The sequence below is a fragment of the Lagopus leucura genome, unplaced genomic scaffold, assembly GCF_019238085.1.
Source record: "Lagopus leucura isolate 7727_CA_CO unplaced genomic scaffold, USGS_WTPT01 Super-Scaffold_100012, whole genome shotgun sequence".
Classification (NCBI taxonomy): domain Eukaryota; kingdom Metazoa; phylum Chordata; class Aves; order Galliformes; family Phasianidae; genus Lagopus; species Lagopus leucura.
In genome coordinates this window covers 9,634,860-9,655,614 of record NW_024962267.1, presented here as the reverse complement: position 1 = coordinate 9,655,614, position 20,755 = coordinate 9,634,860, and the positions used below count along the sequence as shown (strand labels likewise).

Below are 20,755 nucleotides of genomic sequence, written 5' to 3'. Positions count from 1 at the left end.
TTTCAGCTGGGATAGATAGCAGGATACTTTTCAGATTAATCAAGTAGTTGTTTCACTAAAGAAACATTGCCAACATTGCCTCTTCATTAAGGACAACCCCCCCCCCAACAGCAGGCATTGGGCTTCACAACTTTTCTAAAGGCTTCACAAACTTTTCTAAACCTTCAATACTTCAGGGTAGGCAGTTATAAGCAGTTTTTTGCATATCTTCTATTAAAATCAGTCTGTTATTTAAACAGGAAAAAGACAGAGACCTACAATTGTTGGTTTACTTTAATTATTATCATACAAATTCACTTCAGAAAAAGAGGAAATGTTTTCAGAATAGATTTTTCCTTTCAAAAACTCAATGGCACCTTCAGTCGTCAGTTCTTGAAACTTCTTGTTCAGGACCTGGAACAAGGGAATACAAAAGGATACATTATTTTTAGTAAACTACCCTGTCCCATAAACCAAGCCTTCGCTGATGGCAAGGCCACAGGGATTTGCTGTATTTTGAGAAGTTAATTTGAAGAATTAGTCCTGTTCAAACAAAACAACAAACAGCAATTTAAAAAAATGCAGACATAAGCCAAAGGATTTTTAGATAAACAATTGAGGTGCTTGGCTTTTTTTCTTTTTTTTCCTATTCCTGAGCTAATATTTATTTCACTGCCAATACTAAGTGGTAGTTTGTCTTTCAGAGTTCCTCTGTTATGACACAGCCACCTTCTATGTAGATATGCTACACTGTTGTCACTCCGATGAAAGCCCAGAGTTCCCTTTAGAACTCGTTCTGCCAAACAAACATTCTCATTATTGCGCTGATGACATGACCTAAACAAGAGAAAACAGAAGGACTCTTCTTACCAGAATCACATGATAGCCCAGTTTACTTAGATGCCGCTTCTTCATTGCAAGCTTCCCTTGGGGGTGTGTTGTACCCAAACAAAAAGCAGAGGGAGGAACAAAGAGAAAAGCCAGTCTACAACCAAGAAGAGTATAAGACAATGATTCAGTAGTGCAGAATACATAGGTATCTTTCTGATAGGCTAAGTATTAAGACTGCACACATTTCATTATCCCTTTTTATTTCTTCAGACTTAATCGCAACTTTTTTTTTGTTGTTTGTTTTTGCCCATTTACCCAAACTGGGTAAAGAGCAGAATTAAGTCCTTAAATCTCTACTTCCCCCATAATAAGAAGGAAATATTCTACATTTTGACAGCTTGTGCACCTGTTTTGATCATTTGCTAACACTCAGGATCAGTTACTTCTTGCCATTGAACCCACTTAGAAAGGCAAGAAAATGAACGCTTTGGAAATCAGTTCTTGTTTCACAATTCACTAGCTAAAGCAAATTACAGAAAATACATTGCTGTACAGTGATCCAGAACACAAAGGTAAGTTACCCAATTCTAGTTGAGCCTTACTGAAATGATGGATGTCCCACTTCAGTTAGCGAGAAGTCTTTTTTCTCACATAAGACTTATGCTTTTTCAAATAGTATTTCAACAGCTGAATTCATTGCTAAAAATATATCACTGACTTGCAAATTTTGGAGACTTAGAACATTAACTGAATTTTTAATTGGACACAGAAATACTTGGAATTTTACACCATAATGGGTTTGGTTTTTTTCCCAATTTTAATCATACTTAAAGATCTGTATCTACTATAAGAGGCTGAAACATTCCTTCCTGTGAAATTTCCTGCCTCGTTCTCTGAAATGTAATTAGCCTCTGTCAGAAGAAGGTATTGAGCTGAATGAGTTGTTTTTCTCAACTCAATGTGTGGCAATTTCTGTATGTTTCTGTGAGCGTAAATAACAGTCTACTTTGCTTCTGCAAATCAGCAGAAATAGTAACTGGATAGAATAAACAGCAGCAAAACTAGCCTGCTAGAAAAAAAGATCCAGTTAAAAAAAGGCACCTTTGAGCACTTATTTCAGCATGACTGTCTGCTGCAGTTACTGGGAGCACTTTCTTTCTGTCTGAATCCATCCAGATTTCAAAATCTGAAAACAAAACAACGAAATGTTAAACACTGCAAGAGTTTACAATTAACAACCTATGTAGCTCATTTGGAAGTTATTGGTTGCTTTTCCCTCCCTCCAACCAATCTGAACAGCTACAGCTTGCACACCTCCAGGAAAAGAGTTGGTTTGGTTTTTTGTTTTTTTTTTTTTGAAATTGCAGACATTAGTTTATCAAAATGAAATCTTAAAGAAACCAGTTTTGATCTGAGTCTGTCAAACCTACTCAGATTGTCCTGTAGTCTGATTTCTATTTAGAAATACTTAATCTACAAATATCACAAAAAAAAAAAACACCTGGTAATCTGAGTTTGCTAGTAAATATAAATGAAAATGTAAAAGAAACCAAATGTTATGAAATGATCACCCTTCAAAGATCATATTCCATTTCATAAATGAAAGCTGAACTCAGCCAGATCTTAAGAGAAGAAACAAGTCAGAGAACAAAAGGTGGTGAATTTTTGTTTTTCCTTTAGCTTTAATACTAAGATGTCAACTTCATGAAACAGTTGGACACCGTGGAATTATATGCAATTAAAAACTGCTTGCTAATACTCAACAAAAAAGTCCAAATCTGTTTTGTAAATAAAAGCAGTAAACTGACATTAACAGGTATCCTAGAAAATAAGATTGACCAATCAAAGAAACCATTTTTTAAATGACTGTCTTCAAAACTTTACCTTTTACTCACCTGTAACCCATGCAAATTGTTACCACCTGATTATTTTAGGGATTACAAATCTACATTAAAAAGTAATGGCATACATGACAGTAATTTGGCTTCGTACCAATATGATACTCATATGGCAGCTGAACATTTTGCCGAAACATGTTCTCATCTCCCAGAAGTTCTAGCAGTGCCTCCCGAGCCTTTCTGAGGTGAACAGATACTAATGAAGAGAAGCTTTCAGTTGGCACAAATGCAGGCTTCGTGAAGGAAGGGCTATCAAGTTCCATACATGTTCTCACACAGTGAAGCATTGTTTCCCTTTTTTCCTTGTAAAGATCACCTGAAAATGAATACAAAAATCTTCCAGCCAGTGTATCACTTCACAAGATTTTTCATTTTGTTATCTTTTACAGCCTATTCAGAACCTCTTCAGATTCCAGGTACTAAAGCTGGTTTACAAATGTTAAGACTTCCCATATTTTTAAAGATGCCTGAACATCTTGAATATGGAACCCTTATCCCTCAACACACTTCTACCATTTTCACCAACCTCACATTCATTTTTGCGCAAATTACTGAACTGTAGCCACCATGGAGCCCAAGACAACAAACTTGATGCCTTAGCACATAATTAGAGAATATGGTGTCACTTAGGTCACAGGTACTGTGTCAGCTTTTTCTTGCAAATGTCATGTTTAATGCTAATGGAGTTTGACTTTTCCAAGCTATAAGCCTTAGCACAATTACAACAAATTATGTATGGAGATGCACTATGCTTTTAAAGAATATGATGAAGCAAGGCCTGACCTGACACAAGTTCTTCAAAGTTGTTCTTTTTCAGCAGCTGATCGAGTGCACAGTGAGGAAGATATCCTAAGATGCAAAGTGAATACACCGCCTTCAGTAGTTCTGTATTGGAAATCTGGAGAAGGTACTTATTCAAGCAGCTGTGAAGAGTCTCATAAAACCTTTTCCAAAAGCAGAAGGAAAGTAGCTGAATACACAAATTAGACTATATAAAATGTAGTTCTCAAACAATTTCAAAAATACAACATAGAAATAATTATTATCTTGTGTAATCCTACGTTCTTTAGTTCACCACTCCCATTAGAATCTTTGAGGCTACAGCTACTTATCAAGAGACTTAGTAGCTTCATCAGTCTAGTTCCAAGAAAGTACCCATTTTCAGCTGCAGAAAACAATTCTTATGTAGTACAAAAATACTAAAAGCACAGCAAATTTACCTTACAGATTAATAAATCTAGATTATGGACTTTTTCACAATTGAAATCAAATACCACTTGCCATTCCATTCATTTCCTTATATTACTCCATGACAGCTATGTAACATCAGGCATTCTAAAACGAAAACCTACAAATGATGTTGGCCTCTGGGAATATAGTTGAGTCGTGAATACACTCGAAGAACAATCAAAAGGCTTTTCAAGTCCAGGAATTCGGAGTCTTCTGTAACTTTCTCAGCAAGAACACCCATCAGCTCAGTGGGCTGAAAGCCAAGTGACTCGAAGGCAGAAAGAAAAAGGATAATCTAAAACAAAAGACATTTTTATAAAGTCAAGAAAGTCAGTGAAGTGGATCTTATCTTTTGTTTTCAATAAGAAATGTTTTTTAATGAAAGCAACTTTTAAAACCCTAATATGCCTTTTATTTCTTAATTTAATCTGCAAGTCAACAAAGAGAAATGCATTTATGAAAATTAACTGCATGAATTTCAATGTGACTTTCATAAAAATATCTGTTCCAGAGACCGAAGATACATGTGAAAAAAGGTAAAACAGAATGAACCAGACATTGCTTATTTTATTGCTACTACTATAAAGTACTTGGTCTCACACTCACCTGTCTTTTGTCCAAGAGGCAGACAACAGAATTAACATAGTCTGCTACTGTTGAAAACAGTTTTATATTACGGTACTGTAGACTGTGACAAGCTTCCAGAATAAGAATTAATTGCCAAAACGGAGCATCGTGAATATTCTCTGTAACATAAAAGAAAAAAGAACAAATGATACAAGTCAATGAAAGCCTGAGTTGAAAAAGATGAAGTACTAAAAAGCAATGCTCTCTCTGAACTCCTACGCTATGTGCTGCAAAGAGTGACATGCATGTCATAAAAGATAGTGATTGCAGGAGAAAAGAGCACAGTACAATCATCAGTTGCAGACTTCATTGCTTCCTCTGCCAGAGGACTCAAGACGACAGCAGGAAAATAACTGAATTCACATCCTCTGAGTTGTGCTCAGTGGTTTTCTAGGTTTAGCATGAAACACCTCGTTTCTTGAGGTGCTGAGTACTGACAACAGCAGTTGAAGACAATGAAAGCTCTGCATCATATGAAGTGATTTGTAATGCTAGGTATTCTTAAGAAAAAAAAACAGGCCAAAGGAATCTTGTATTACAGGACACTTTGACCTGAATCTCTGTCTGCTGTTTAATTAGAAAATGAATATCACCACTGGGTCATTTCTTCACTTCTGCAAAAATTCACTCAATTTATGAAATACATAGTTACTTCAATTACGGTCAGGTCCCTAGATACGGGAGAGGGCACTACTTTCTTGAAAGCCCCAGCAACTGAGTAGAACCTGTAAATCGTGCTGGGGAGTTCCCTTACCTCATGGGCCCCAAAGGATGCCCTCTCTCCTCTTCCTATTCTATCCCCAGCTCTGAAAGGGAGAAGTTTCTACCAAGAAATAAATCACTGTGCCCACAGCATAATTTGCACAATATGCAGCAAGTCCTGAGAACATGCAGAAAAATGTACTGAGTAGCTGCTGACTCTGCACGCCACATAGCCTGTGTCTGTGTGTGGTAGAGTCCTGTGGTAGAAGGCGGTTAAAGACTGCATCCTAATCCACAGAACAAATAAAGACTGTACAAGCAACCCAAATATTTTTGTTTCCTAAACGTTAAGAATGTTGTTTTGCTATCTCCATAGTTTTTGAGACATATGTTCATAGGTATTTTAAGTGTGAATAAATACATGCAGACTCTGTATACATAGAAATGCATTATAAAGGTATGGAGAGAGGTGAGAGCAATAACTTTCATTTAGATTTTTTTAAGCTGCAGCATGAGGTCAATTATTAATCAGCATTCAAGAATGAGATCCAGCTAAACAGGGAAGAACTGTATTCCATTTAGTCTATCAACAGATTGCACTAGACCACCAATCTATCTATTGATATCTATCAATATCTATTTCCCATTCAGATTTGTTTTAAAAACTTATCTGAAATCTACCTTTTATTGCTATCCTTCACTTCTTTTTCCAAAATAATGCATGCAGAAGAAAATCAAAGAAAAAAAACAACATAATTCAAGGAAACGTTAAAAAGGGTAGAGAATACAAGAACTATTTGTTATCATTATCCATGAGTAATTTTCTGTCTTGTCACTCATGAAATCACTCCACATTACTGTCTTATCCTGTAAAACAAACATGTTCCCTGAGTTTTAAAGGAAATCAAGAAAGGGATGTGAAAGAAATAATGAGGAAGAACTTTGCACAAGGAAGGGAAATTTAATAAACACTTTTTTTTTGTTTTTTTTTTTTCTTACCCTGGATCTTTTTACTGCAGGCATTCAGGATTGGAATGGAACAATACTTCATTGCAACAAGACCCCAAAACACACGGTGAGCATTCGGGTAAGTCATGTGGTCTATCTCTCTCCAAACTGCCATCTAAAGTGAATTAGAATTTATTAAATTCTTCATTCTCCACATACACTACCGTTGTTTTATTATGAAAAACTTTTCACCAAAACTTTTCCAAATTTCTTAACCTGTTCAGACTTACAAGTAAGAAAAAGGAGCAACAGAAAGCAAAAGCATAAAGTAAGCTCTTTCAGTTTCTCAAAACACAATTAGAACAGATCAAGTGTTCTAGAACTCTGTCACTTAGCAAGTTCACAGCAATTTGCTTTTACATGGATTTTTTACAAGAAGTCTCAGTAAAAGTTATTTCCTAATGCTGTGAATATATACATTACGCCAACTCTTAAAAAAAAGAAACAGAAATATAATTAACATAGTTGACATTTAAATGACTGCAATTACTAGTTTGGATGTGTTTGAGAGCTGTAAGCCTTCAACAGGATCCAACCCCATACTGAGTAGAATATTTTTAATACAAACATCCAACCTGAAATGTGCACTGAGGCACAGAAGCTCTGATACCACAGAATAGACTTCATTTATAGAAGTAGCAATTTGACTAATAGAAGTGACAGCAAAAATGAGTCTAGCATTATTGGATATTAATAAAACCAATATTCATACATATTAAAAAAATACAATATTCATGCGTATCAACAGGTAAATACAAAATGCACCTACAATAGAAATTATACAGTTTTATGTCAGTCTTCCAACTACAGGTTAGTAAAGGGAATCAGGGAACAGCCTACACATTCTTCTGTGAAATACTACGTGGCCAACCCAGAGGCAAGGGAACAACTATTTTACTGTCTCAACTCCTTTTGTGCAATTTCCATTGCTTTCTGTCCCATTTCATGGGGTAATTCTTCCAGCACCAAACTTAAGATCTTTTTACAGATATAGCTGGACCATGATTCATACACCAAAACCTTTATGTAATTTCTTTGTGCACCTGGAAAGAACCATACACAATTTACAAAACAAAGCAAAAGCACAGGCTTTCTGGAAGTAAAAGTGAACCTCCAGACAAGTTTACCTCTAATTTCTTTTTCAGAAAGACCGGAGCATCCTTTCCCATACATTTCATCAAGTTTTGCAGTATGAAGATATCTCTGATGCCTGGGAGTCGCTGCTCTACTAGTAATCTGAGGAAGAAAGAAATGCAAGGCCTTGAGACAGTTCTCTCATTTCAGCAAAAGCAGGTAGGTACCCCCATTTTTTTTCATTAGCATATTCCCAAGTTAAAGCAGTAATTCCTTCCTCCTCTTACATCACTTATTTGCAAGGCCAGCACAATTTTACATGATGTAGCTGTGGCTCAGTTGGAAATCATTACATTGTTACAGTGATATGCTTTTTTTTAATGCTTCCTGATACCTAAGTGCTGTCCCTCACAAACTCTGAATATCAGAAACACCTTCCTTGCTACTACAGGTGACTGCAAATGTGAGTGCAGTTAAGCATCGAGGAATTAACACTTCTGTAGAGAACAATATATGTTTTATAACAATGACAACAACCTTGTGCAAAAAAAAATGAGCAAGCTGTTCTGTGAGCTGTAGACAGAAGGAGATATCATAGCACATAAGTGCATGATGAAGGTGTTCCGTTTTCCCAGCACTGCCTTTTCTGGCTCAGATGGAAGTACTGTAACTGTTGTCTCTGAATCACTCTTAAATATATCTACGCAACTACCAAAGTACAAAGTGTCACTGTCTAAGGCAGTGTATTGCTCTGAAATTCATTGCTGCAGATGCATTTCCCTCAAATGGACAGAAGAATAGCCTATAGGTGGATCTCCTGCTTTCTACCTACAAGAACCATGTACCTGAGCTTACAGGAAAGCCTGCTTTTTGTGTGTCACTAACACATCCACCTTTTCAGAGCAGGTCCTGACTCAGGACCAAAAGAACTAAACTAGTGCAAGCTCTGTGCTAGCCTCAGTAAAAAGAATCTCATACGAGTCAGCAGATTTGATATCCATATAAATCTCATTGGCCTAGGGAAAATCATTAAAGTCAAAGAAGTTATTCTGATAAAGCACTCACCTGAATGCTTTGCTACATTCACAGATAGACAAAATCAAAACTTGTTTTCATCTTAATTCTTCCTTACTAAATTAAAAAGAAATAGGGCCTGGCTGTTCTCATCACGAAAAATCAAAATACTTTATAATTTAAGCTAGACTCATTACCTCTTTCTTACAGGTTAAATATGTCTTTTATGCACACACATTCCCTCCATGATTTTTAAGACACATATATTCAAACAATATTTAAATACTAATAACACATGTAAGGTAATTTTCTCACTGTAATCCAGCTTGAAGAGCGCTCACATTCTTGTCTTCATCCATCCTGGCTAACGTAGTGGCCAAAACTGACATACAGCGGTTATCCAGTTGATTGAGCTTCTCCTGTTAAAGAGTTTTCACAGTGCTAGATTACCTCAGACCAGTAAAAATTTCCGAAAAGAAAACCTCTTACTTTGTACCCGTCATCCTGTCTTCCCATTAGAAGTCAGGTCATAAGCTTAAGTCTCCACTGACCTCCACAGTCTCCAAGTTCATTTGAAAAGGGTAACGATTTTTCAGACTTCTCAGTTACGTGTGAAATCAGGCAGCGGTTTAAAAAATGAAAGAAACCAGATGTGCATAATGATTAACTAAGGGAGCCCCGTTTCCTCCGAACATCAGAGTAAACCAGAGATGTAACCCAAACCTCTCTGATGCTGTACAGCCTCAAAAAACCAACCCTGATATTTCAGCCCAAACTTCCGTGAGGGATTTTGATACTTACTTGGCACACCCTCAACAAAGTCTGCACTAAGAGAGTGTTCTGAGGAACACCGAGGTTCACCACAGCGTGCAGACTGAACACCAGGTCGCTCCGTGTCATCCTCCTGGAGTGCTGCAGCAGCTGCTGACAAAGCCTGACGAAGGCCGGGTGCTCAAAGATGAGCCGCTTCTCGTAGCGCCGCTGGTCTTCCGACATCTTTCTCAAGAGTTTCCACATGGTAGTTAAACAGTTGGTGAACTGCTTGATGGAGAAAGCAGACTCTGAGGCCAAGTCCAGTACGTCACTAGGACAGGCGCACTTATGGAGTCTGTTAAAGAACTGTTCATTTTGATCCAGCACTGCCTTCACTCCAAAGCTCTGTGCATCACCGTCCAACTTCTCCATTTCCAAGGAGCTCTGCAGAGCCTGCTCGCTCACCGCAACCTCTCTACTCTTTTCCTGCTGTGCTTCATCACTTGTGCTGAAAACATCTGCTTTTTGAGACAGAAATCGAAGAGGCGATCCATGTAGAGAGGGAAAAGTATTTAGAAACAACTTCCTGCAGTTCACATTCTCCAGGCGATCTCTATGCCTGCTGCTCCATACAACGCGCCCGCTTGTAGGAGCTGACGGTCTGGGCCCGGGGCTGCACCTGTACAAGTACCTGACTGCCTTCAGCAGGTAACCCATCTTAGGATTTATTTTTGTCAGCGTCTCACACATGGATGTGAAACGCTCGCTCAAGATCAGGGATCTGAAGAAATCCTACCATTGGAAACCGGCCTGGAAAATGAACATAAAGACATTTACATAAGTCAAGTGGAACTGATACGCAACAGATTTGCGGGCTCTTAAGTAATACTGCCATGGAAAAACGTGTAAAAGCAGCAGCTGGGAACGGATCTGCAGAGGATTTTATTGGGCTTCCCGCACGCCGGGCGCCACCTTTTCCTCCGATCGATGCTGCGACCAAAGCCACCTCGCCGGGAGAGAGAACCTCCTCCCACCGCCGGCCCCGCAGGCCGGCCCGCTCCCTGACGGGGCTCCGGGTCCGCTCGCTGCCTGCTCGGCAGAGCCTGCCCGGGGCGGCCACGCCGCCGTGGAAAGCCCCGTGCGGGGGCTGTGCGGCTCGCGACACGCGCGCGTGACTGCAGAGGACCGCGCTCCGCCGCCCAGGAGCAGTTACCTCGCTCTCCAAGGCGCCATAACACCCAGCCGCCCTTCGCGCGCGCGCCCTCAGCGAGCCTCGCGAGAGGGACGGCGCGAGCCGAGGGACAAACGGTTGCGGCGCGTTGCCGCGCGACTGCAAACCGACCGTTAGGAGCGGCGCGCGCATGGCCAAGCTGGTGCTGGCGGGTGAGACGGCCGTTGGGCGCTGTGTGGGGCTGTGGCGGCTGCTCCTCTCAGACGGCTCTGCCGCCTTTCGCGCCTTCGCTCTCTCTTGAGCGTGGCGTCTGTCCGTCACGCCGCCGCCGCCGCTTTCGAGTCGGCTCTGTCACCCTCACTCCATCGGGAAGCTTCTCTCTCTGCTATGCTCCCCTTCGCTCGTCCGGTGAAGCACCGCTTAGGCGTTGGCCGAAACACTCTTGCTGAACTGAGCAGGAGTTTGGCCTCTGAAATTACCCTTTCTTTGCTGGTAATTTGCTTGCCCTGACGCTTCAGAAAGTTCCCAGAGGAACTCGTGTGATACCGGTCACGCAGGCTCTGTGCCAACCGGGAGCAATTCAAAGAGCGTTTGACTCGCTGGTATCACGGAGCCTTCCCTTAGCCGTGCCGTTGCTGCTCCCACAGGTAGGGCAGGCTGCCCGCAGTACGCCAGAGCCGAGCTCCTGGCCGACTACCTCCAGGCTAACCTGCCGGCCTTCAGCGTGCACAAGGTGGTTCAGCACCCCGACAGGTGGGAGGTAAGGAGCGCAGATCCAGCCGTAGGGCCCGGCACTCCGCGGGGAAGGAGCGCGCTCACCTCCAGTGGGTCTCGCTGTCCCGCGTTAGCGCCTGGGTAAGCGAGCACAGGTGCTGCAGAGCATTGGCTGTGAGTGCCAGCATGAGGGAAGGTTTGGATGCTGTGAGTCTGGCGTTCTTGTCAGTCTCACCACGGGATAGGGGCATAAGGTGAGAGCCGTGTGAAACTGTTTAGTTGATAGGAAGTACGGATAGTTATAGTACGGACAGGCTTCTCCTGTACTCAGTGGAGTACTTTGCTGTATGCCCAATTGTTCTTTCTACTTGAAGCCAATTTTACATATTGCTGCATCTGCAGTGTGGTCCCTATAAAAAACTGGAAAAAAAAAAAAAAGCAGTATTACTTAACAAGACAGATGGTACTGTGATGTTTTTACCCATTATACTTTGCGTGACACCTCAGCCAAGTAAATAGTAAAGTGAATAGCAGTTAACCTCTGCAGCCTACTTACCTCCCACAGAGGTTACCTTCTTACTTTCTTAAGGAATCCTGAGATTCCTTGTTGATTTGCAACATTTCTGTGTCCAATATCACTAAGAGAACAGAGCAGAATTACAGCAGTAAAACCAGGAGGAAATTACTAAGAAGTTGCTTATTTTGCTCTGTTCCTGGAATATTGTGGTATGTCTGTGTAACTTGCTGTGCACGTCAGTGTAACTTTGTGTCAGCCTGCTTTTTTTTTTGTGCACTGTTAAGTGGATAAGTTTTAAATGCTTGGTAATTATGTATTGAGAGGGAATAATGTTTATAGCTGTAACATATAAGTGTTAATATGTGAACAAATATTAAAACCTTCTGGGGTGATGTTTGCATTAGCAGTGGCTTCATGATGTTTGTGAAATGAATGGATGGGAGCACAAATGGTCTCCAATCATTTGGAGAGAACTGTTGGACCGTGGAGGCAAGGGTCTGCTTCTGGGAGGACTTAATGAATTTCTGGAACATGCTCAGGTAATGAGCAACTCTTAATACAGTAAGCTCATCATTTACATCTTCTTACAACATTGCTGATATTTATTCCTCCTTCAAATGTAAAATAAAGCTATCTTTTCCAGTGTTCCCTTGCTGTGTTTGAGCTGTCATTTGATTAGAGAACATCTGTTTTTGTTCTTAGAACTATTACGGCATCACCTCAATGATGCTGACTGAGGAAATGTTAGAGATTGCCGAGGAGAACCTGCAAGCACACATAGAATCTGAAAAAGAGCAGGAAGAGATTAGAAGTCTTATCAACCCTTTGCAGATCTGGATCACCAGGTTAGAGTAGTAAAAAGAGTATAATTTTCACTCAGTTGCAGAAGAATACAATTTTTCTTATCACATGAGGTATAATCAGCCGAGGTTATACATGAATCCATGTAATCTGCTGATTTGAATTAGATCCTGCATCCCTCACTATGAGCATTCAATGTATGAATTGAAAAGTATTTCTATTTTAGTTGCATTTTGTTCCAGTATAAGTGGCTGATGTGAACAGGTGTCAGTGAGCCCCCTGAAGCACCTTGTGGAAAAGCAATTATTTACAAAATAAGCTGTAGTGCAAATATTTTACATTAAATAATTTTTGAAATATTTAAATAGTCTTTTGCAGTTCTAGCTATAGAAATGTACGTATTTCCCGTAGTCCCATCAAAAATATCCAAGAGATACCTTAAAAAAAAAAAAAAAAAAAAAAAAAAAAGTTTAAAATCATAGTTCTTTAGTGACATTTTTAAATGACAACATCACTTGAAATGCATAGGATGAAAAACCTTTAAATGAAAGAACATCCCAGATCTTTAATTTTAAGATGTTAAAATGGGAGTGCAATAAAGGATCCAAGCTAGTTATCTTTTCAAACATAATCAAATGCAAAGACAAGATCTTTGTGCTTACTGATGTAACACTTCTGTACAAGCAGTGTACAGTGGTTAACTATAATTTGTCCGTATCCTTCTTTTGTCAGTGCATCAGCTCCAACCTGCTATCAGCTTATCCCTCTGCTGGCAAGTGGTGATGTGTTTGGAATGACCACGGAAATCAGTATCCATTTGCTTGATGCTGTCCAGTTTAAGGAATGTCTTTCTGGTGTTGTAATGGAAGTTGAAGACATGGCATTCCCACTTCTCCATGGTATTTCATGGCACACTGAGATAGATAAGGCTTTTCTTCAAGCTGATGTTATCGTTGTTCTTGATGATATCGTTTTAGAAAGAGACACGCAGACCCTTGAGGACTGCATTAGAACAGTGAGTGAGATCTGTCAAGTGTATGCTCCCCTGATTGAGAAGAATGCCAAGAGTGGAGTCAGAATAATTTCTACAGGAAAAACCTTTGTAAACCTTAAGGCAATGATGATTATCACGTACGGCCCATCCATTAAGCCTGAAAATGTCATTGCTGTTGCAACATCCTGGGAAAGTGCATCTAAAGCCATGCTAGCCAGGAAGCTGAATATGAGTACAGCAGGTGAGTATTTGTGTGTTCTGGGAGCATTTGGGGAATCCAGTGATAGTCATGTTGAGAGCACATACTTCATAGAAAAGTACAGTTGATGTACGTGTAGAAATGCAAGCGCAGCAGTGCACCCATTGAATTGCACAGCTGTACAGAATGCCAGGGTGTGACAAGCAGCTGCTACTGTTCTCTTTGCTTACTGCTATCTGAATCTCTGCCTGATCCCATAAAAATTACTTTTCTTGCCAACTCTTGTGCGTTGCCTGTCTAGTCTTGTGTCTCTTCTATGTTGGAATATACTAAGCTAGATTGAGCCATGTGGCAGATGAGGACCTAGAACTTGCAATCACATTTATACTGAGCAGCACATTATTTTGGAGAGACACAAACCAGCTGTGAATAAGCATGACAGCATGCCTCTGTGTGGATAACAAGAGTGAGGGAAATTTGTGCTATAGAATTATTTCTGGGTTAATTGGTTTTCTTTCTCAGATTAGTTGTCATAACTTGATCATATTCACAGAGTTCTGGACAGCACAGCAGGGCTGCGTTCCAACAGTCTGTTCAGCATCAAGATCCTCTCAAGCGCTGCAATGGAAGGAACTGGTAGTCAATGACAGTGACATTTGGGAGCCTGATAATAAAGAAAAAGAAGTTAGCAGGCAGAATTGTCTATCAACAGTTTATTTCAGAAATTCATTTTGTACCAAAGCTATAACATTTTTGAAATATTTTTGATTTCTTTTGAACCGTCTGTATTTGCTTGTACAGAACTTTAAATGGAAGGGTGTTCTGTATTTGTAACGTGATTTGTTTTGTTTTCTAACACAAAAATATTTACTAACTTTTGTTTATGTAATAACATGATATTAATTAAAGTCCCATTACTGATTATGATGAGGTTTCATATTATGTTATGGAGAACTTTGATGTGATTTTCAGATGAAAACATTTTTGCTATTCAAGGCAGGACACTGAAATGAAAAATAGTTTATTTTCAAGTGAACTTCCAGAATTCATCCAGGTCAACCGATACTGTGAAAGTATTTGTCTTTCTCCTTGTTAATCTGTATGTTTTCCTCTGTTGCAGGTGTTAAAGATGTGATTATTTGGGGCAACATTTCTGGCTGTATCTACATTGATTTGTCACACGCAAAGCTTTACAGATGTGACAGTGCTGTTTGGGGCCCAGCTAATTTTTCACGTCCTTTGTTGAATTTGATTTACGATAGGTATGTACAGGACAGATTTGTTTTTTAAAGTAAAATTAAATAACTTCTTTACATCTGAGATTATCTGAACTTTTTAATGAACATTAAGAAATATGATTGTTTTCAAGATTTGTCTTTGACTAGCACTGTACATAAAGGAAAACTTGAGCTGAAGTACTAAGTTTGCAAAAGAAGTTGAGTAGTTCCTCCTCCTATACATAGGTCTGATTCCTCTGCCAACTTTGTTTAGAAAGATATATTCCTACATAGTAGGCTTCAAGAAGTACTGAAAAGCCAGATAGTGAATGGGATGTCTGGTATGCATGAAAAGACTTTGAAACAACGCTAAGCATGTATCTGCATCTTGTATCTGAATTACATTGAATTTATGGCCTGAGGGAACTGATGTTGTCAATTTCCCATTAGAAGATTAGTTAATGTGTGTTAGAAGGATGCATGACATCTAAATAGCTTCTAGAGAAAAGGGAAATAGCAGAGAAAGGATGTTTGGAGTGAGAGGATAGCTGATGTTACAAGTACTCAGGCCTGGATTTGCAGGGCTCCTACTCTGGTGTAAGCCCTCCAGCATGTACAGGGTAGCAGATATTTCTTTTGTTCTTTACTGGTACTGTGCCAAGCAGGGATTGTGGTGCATGGCTGGATTCTTACATAAGACAGTAACAGATATAAATAGTAATCATAATAGAGGTCATAACTTGAGTAAATGACCTTTCACAGACAAATAATCCTTGTCACCTCTTCAGCTGTTTTTTACTTATTTTCTGCCTTCAAGTGCTTTGCCTTCAGCAAAGCCTGAATAAACTGTAACTGTTATCTTCACTTAATTCTAGTTCTGTTGTTCTATTCTTCCTATAGTCATCCCAGGACTTCCCTCCCACCCTTCTTTTTGTTGTCAGCAAATGGATCAATTCAGAATTTATGTCTGCACAGAGTTCCCGTGTCTGCCATTGTGCAGAAATATTACTTGCTCATGCAGTAGCCACTGCACTAAGATACTGGTTTCATGGTTCTCCTCCTGGAGAGATTGTTTCTATGGGAATATTTAGTGAAGGTAAGTCTACTTTTGCTTCACGTAATCTTTAATAGCTTCCTTGTAGCCTTCCCCAATTTCTATAATGTGATTTTTTATTAATCTTTTTTTTTTTTTTTTAATGTAATAAAAAAAATCATTGTATCATTGGAAATTGAGAATTTTTTTTAACTATAATAGCCTGCAAATCTACACAATTATGCTACCTTGAGCTCATGATTTGATATTCATTTCTTAAAAGTGTCTCTTAGGTTGGTAGTATCTTGTTGGAGATTGTCACTTAGTCTTTTAAATGATTTTTTCATGTATGTGGTTTGTGCGTGGAATCTTTGTAATTGTTAGAGCTAAAGGTACAAAAGCATGCTCTTCTTGTGAAAATATGTGGGCCAATAAATGGAGTATTACGCTACAGCCATTTAAACCTTGTATGAAAGAAAGGATTTACACTTTTTAAAATGTGAAATTGTTATGTGTCCATCAAACTAAAATTCAGAATTACAGTCAAAGGGAAGCCCTTTAGTCTCTGAATTGTGCAGTCAGTCTCTGTACTGAGATCTTGCACAGTTACAAACTTCTGCAAATTCATAGGGCTTAATCTTGACATTGCTGAAAATGTGGTTTATAATCATAAATAATATGTCTGGGCAATTTTTCCTTCTCTGCAGGTCAGTTTTGCATTCCTGAAGGGATTGTCTTCTCTATGCCTGTGAGGTTCCAGAATGGTAGCTGGGAAGTTGTAACAGAATTAGAAATTAGTGAAAAAACACGGGAAGTTCTGGGACGCTTATCCTATGATCTGATACAGGTAATGATTTTGTGCATCTGATGGTATGATGTCCATTCTGCTGCCCATGGGCACACTGCAGTGTAACTTGGACTACTGAGACCCTTATTGCAGATGTTAGGCATATGCAAACTGTGCACTAGAGCTCATGTGTGTAAAACAGTATTAAAAAAGATAAGGTAGTATTTTTGTATTGAGATGAATAGAATATTGTTCTGCTCCCCAAAACGGAGTCGATAAAATAAGTTTACATATGGAAATGTAAAATTTGCACTCCAACATTCTGCAGGCTTTGTACAAACTGAAAAGTTAGCTTTAAAGCTTTTACATTCTGTGGTGCTGATTTTAATTTTGTGTTCTCAGAGTGGTTCTGTGCCAAGAAACATCTTTTGGGCAGCTCGTGGCTGTGACTCTCGATGAATGAAGGCCAGACATTATCATGAAAGGGGATTTTTCAGTAAATACAGAATCAGCAAGCAGTAATTTCATCATTAGCTATTTGTCATTTAGTGAGACAGAAAGAATTTAATTTGGTTAAGTATTAAAGTACAAAAAGGACTGGTCCCAAATTCCATATCCTACCATCAATAAAATATTTGTCATCTTCAGTCACAGTGGTTTATATGTGCCTATTATCTTCGTTTGAACATATTTTAATTTTGTGTGAGACACTTCAGTGCACCATGATTAGGGGGCGTTAAAGCTGTTCTTTTTTTTTTTATTATTATTCAGGAAAAGCGCATTGCACTAAAGGAAATAAAAGAAATGCATCCTTACGGAGCTGATACAATCACTGCTAAAAAAGATTTGTGTCAAGGTGGGTTTTCTTCCCCGTAAGACACAACACCAAGTTTTAAGTGAGAATTTAAGTCATGGGTTCTTATTTTATGTCCCTTTCCTTTGAACTGAATATAAAATTGTTCAAGGAGGAACATAAATAGCAAGTGCTTGTCTGATAAATCCTGAACATGCCGCAGGAAGTCTGCATGGCAGATGCCTTATTTTTATAAATTTCTTTCATGTCATTCACAGATAATGAATATAAAAACTGAGCATGAATAATACAGTTAGGATAAAAGTACTAGGTTTTTTTCCAATGTAGAGTGAATATAATATATTTTATTTTAGATTATTATTAAATAGAACATCTTTTTAAACTATGTAACTGTTATAAGAAAAGCACTTTCAGCATATAACCTACTAAAGGTTTTTGAGGCAATTCTTTACTATTCTTTATCCTCCAGGAATAAAGTTGAATTTCTAACAGAGAAAAAAAAAAAGCAAATTGGAAATCAAACTCCTCATTTTTCTGCTTATTGTAATTCATTTAATATTTGTGATCTATAAGATAGCCAGAATGAGAAAAAATTGAGACACCCAAAGAGCGCAGACTTTAAAAAAAAATGAGAGATTCTTTATTGCTACAAAGAAGGCAATGTCAGATGCCAGTAAGGAGCACTCACATCTGTCACTTCTTCCAATTACAATAGGTGAAAGATCTGTTCAAGATCACTACATTTTTAATTATTTACCCATTTTGCTTCACTAACGAGATGCCAGTTTTATCATTAATTAATTTTACAATACACAACGATACAACAAGTTTCAACTAAAAACTTATTGAACAACTCCAGTATCCATTGCTAAGATTAGGAGCAGTGAGAAGTCTGTCATAGGTACAGCTTTGGCAAAACTCCCTTGAATCTGGTCTACTTTTCCCATGTAGAACAATGGGAATAATTTCTCCTATGTCTTTGGTGCTGCTTTTCAATTGTCAGTCATCTTAAGAATGTGTAAAGGAAAGCATAATTGATCTCATTAATCTCAGTAATCAAAATAAAAACAGATTACAGTACATTTTTTTTAATATTTCTTTTTCTTGTATCTCTTCTACCTTTGATATCCCATTTGTGCCTTTTGTCCTTTTATGCAAATAAGATGTTTCTGTGCTTATCCCTGACCTTTTGTATTATCCTTATGTATTCCTTCTAGCTTGCATAGTTTGGATTATTTTTCATTTCAACATAACTTTTATTGCCTTTATGATCAGGTTCCCAAACATAACGTTTCCATACATTTTCCCAGGCTCTCCCTCTTGTACTAGCCATTTCTTTCTACATCCAAATCCCACTGCCCTTTTTCCTTTAGAATTCTTTCCAATACTTCAGTTCCTACACTTTGCATGTGTTATCTACCTACCCTGTGATCGAATGCATTAAGGGACAGGGTAAATAATGGGGCAGCTATTTGAGGTTGCTGCACAGAGCCCTTAGTGAGCACATCAGCCTTTCTGTTATCCATGCTCTTTTCTCAGAAAAGAACTACAGACACAAGATAATTTTCCTGATAAATACAGAATTTATTTATTCCTCTAGTTGTTGTAATTTTGATTAACCCAGACAGATGATTCCCAGTTAGACAGGAGAGTCCTCCTCTCTGCTGTCTACTTGTGTGGCACTCCTTTTCTAGAGCAGCCCTGTTCCTGTAGCTGTTTTAAATACTGAGTCACTCCACTGCTGGCAACTAACAGTTTAGTTCTTACTTTTCTGACATTAGCATCAAGGGCCAAAAATTATCTAAACTTATCTCCCTGCAAGTTTAACTCTTTTTGGAAATCAGCAAAAATATGTACTGCTTTTGCTTTATGTTTTTACAGTAATGGAAGCTTGTCCTACTGGCTCAGTTTAGCAAGAGTTGTCTTCAAGAGAAAATGGTGAAAATTCCCATGCTAAAACAATGTTTCTACTGTTTGAAAGAGTAAACTAGAAAGAAATGTGAAGTGTTGTCATAGCTTTTATTGTGCTGTCTTCATCCAAATCTTGAAAATCAGTCTGTGGAAAATATCTCAAGAAAAGAATAAATGTAAGTCTTAATCTAGAGACCAAAGAAAAACATTCACTCAATTTAATGTGTCTAGAATTTAATTTATGCTCAACTTCTTCAGATGAATGAACTGTTTAGAAAAAAACTCTTTCATGTCTGAAATGTTCATATTAGTATGACTTTCAGCAATGCTTCACACAGCAGTGGTTTCATAATTCCAAATTCCCGCCTCTTATGGTGATTGTAGATTATGATAAACATCTCCAATGTGAGAATGTTTATTCTTAGGCAAGATTGATTTTTAACACAACAGTTTAACTGTGTGCATCTTCTTGGTGACAAGATCATTTTTATTTCTATTATTCTATTTCATTAGTTTCATAGGGACTGCTCATACATTTCAAGTCAGACATACCATTAACTAGCTCCTTGTCTAGACCAGGTTGTTGAGGAACTGCTTTAATTTTCATGTCTTCAGTATCTCAAAAGATGGGGACTATGATAAATGAACTATGATTGTACTTGCTAATTTTTTATCAGTTGTGGATGTTAAAAGCAAAATAAAAAGTTTTCTATTCCTTGAATGGAACTCATGCAATTGGAACATTTTTTCTGTTCAAGTGGACCTTCAAACTCTTAGCAGGGATAGCCTTCATCTTACACGAGGAAATCAAGAGGAGTTTATGTTCTTAGCTGGTGAATGAGGAGTTCATAGAAAAATGAACTTGGGAAACCTGGATTTCAAAGGAGAGATGGAAGTGAGAGTGTAGTTTCTTACACAAAATATATACGGGAGAAGCAAGGTTTCACTGGTACAAGCATCTTCATGGATAAGTTGACCTGGAAGTTGTAGAGGCAGGAGTTGTAAGAAGTTTGAAGTAGGGGGCTAGGAATCATTAATTTCATGTGGAAATGCTCTCTAGAGAATTAGTTTCTAGAACTGTGTGCATAGAAAATTGGTTGAATCTGTGGGAGAATCTGGAGCCGGGTGTCTTGGCAGACTATAGGAGAGAAGGATGCTATCAGTAGTTTTTACAAACTGCACTTGATTTGTTTCTTATTCTAAGACAGGAACTTCTGTAAAATGTATTTAAATTTATGTTTTTCTATATGGAATATGATCTTATAGTCTTTTTAATATTTGAATTCTTTTACTCCTCCTGTTGAGGTAGCAGTTCAAACTACGCATTTCAAGCACAAACAATACACAGCTGTTAATGAGAAATATATTGCAGAAATGTTTTGCATTTCTATGCAGACTTACTGGGCTTCTGAGTTACTGCCTGTGAACCATAAAGAATTTCACCTCAGTGTTTTAGAGGAGAATGGGAAAACAATGTCTTG

General features: G+C 38.4%; 2 protein-coding genes across 2 annotated transcripts; one reads left to right on the top strand and one right to left on the bottom strand.

Annotated features, from left to right (window-relative positions):
- Positions 1-255: 255 nt before the first annotated feature.
- On the bottom strand, positions 256-10,414 carry FASTKD2 (FAST kinase domains 2). The gene is made up of 12 exons (XM_042874374.1): positions 10,330-10,414; positions 9,165-9,926; positions 8,679-8,782; positions 7,403-7,511; positions 6,267-6,390; positions 4,545-4,684; positions 4,061-4,233; positions 3,492-3,652; positions 2,803-3,024; positions 1,912-1,996; positions 850-964; positions 256-393 (listed from the first exon to the last, which is right to left on the bottom strand). The coding sequence occupies exons 2-12, from the start codon at positions 9,864-9,866 to the stop codon at positions 274-276; spliced, it is 2,055 nt and encodes a 684-aa protein (XP_042730308.1). The 5' UTR covers positions 9,867-9,926; positions 10,330-10,414; the 3' UTR covers positions 256-273.
- A 31-nt stretch (positions 10,415-10,445) lies between these two features.
- On the top strand, positions 10,446-20,472 carry MDH1B (malate dehydrogenase 1B). Its single transcript, XM_042874698.1, has 10 exons — positions 10,446-10,499; positions 10,935-11,047; positions 11,923-12,057; positions 12,221-12,363; positions 13,052-13,554; positions 14,633-14,774; positions 15,671-15,825; positions 16,470-16,609; positions 17,321-17,405; positions 19,245-20,472. The coding sequence occupies exons 1-10, from the start codon at positions 10,478-10,480 to the stop codon at positions 19,274-19,276; spliced, it is 1,470 nt and encodes a 489-aa protein (XP_042730632.1). The 5' UTR covers positions 10,446-10,477; the 3' UTR covers positions 19,277-20,472.
- Positions 20,473-20,755: the final 283 nt, after the last annotated feature.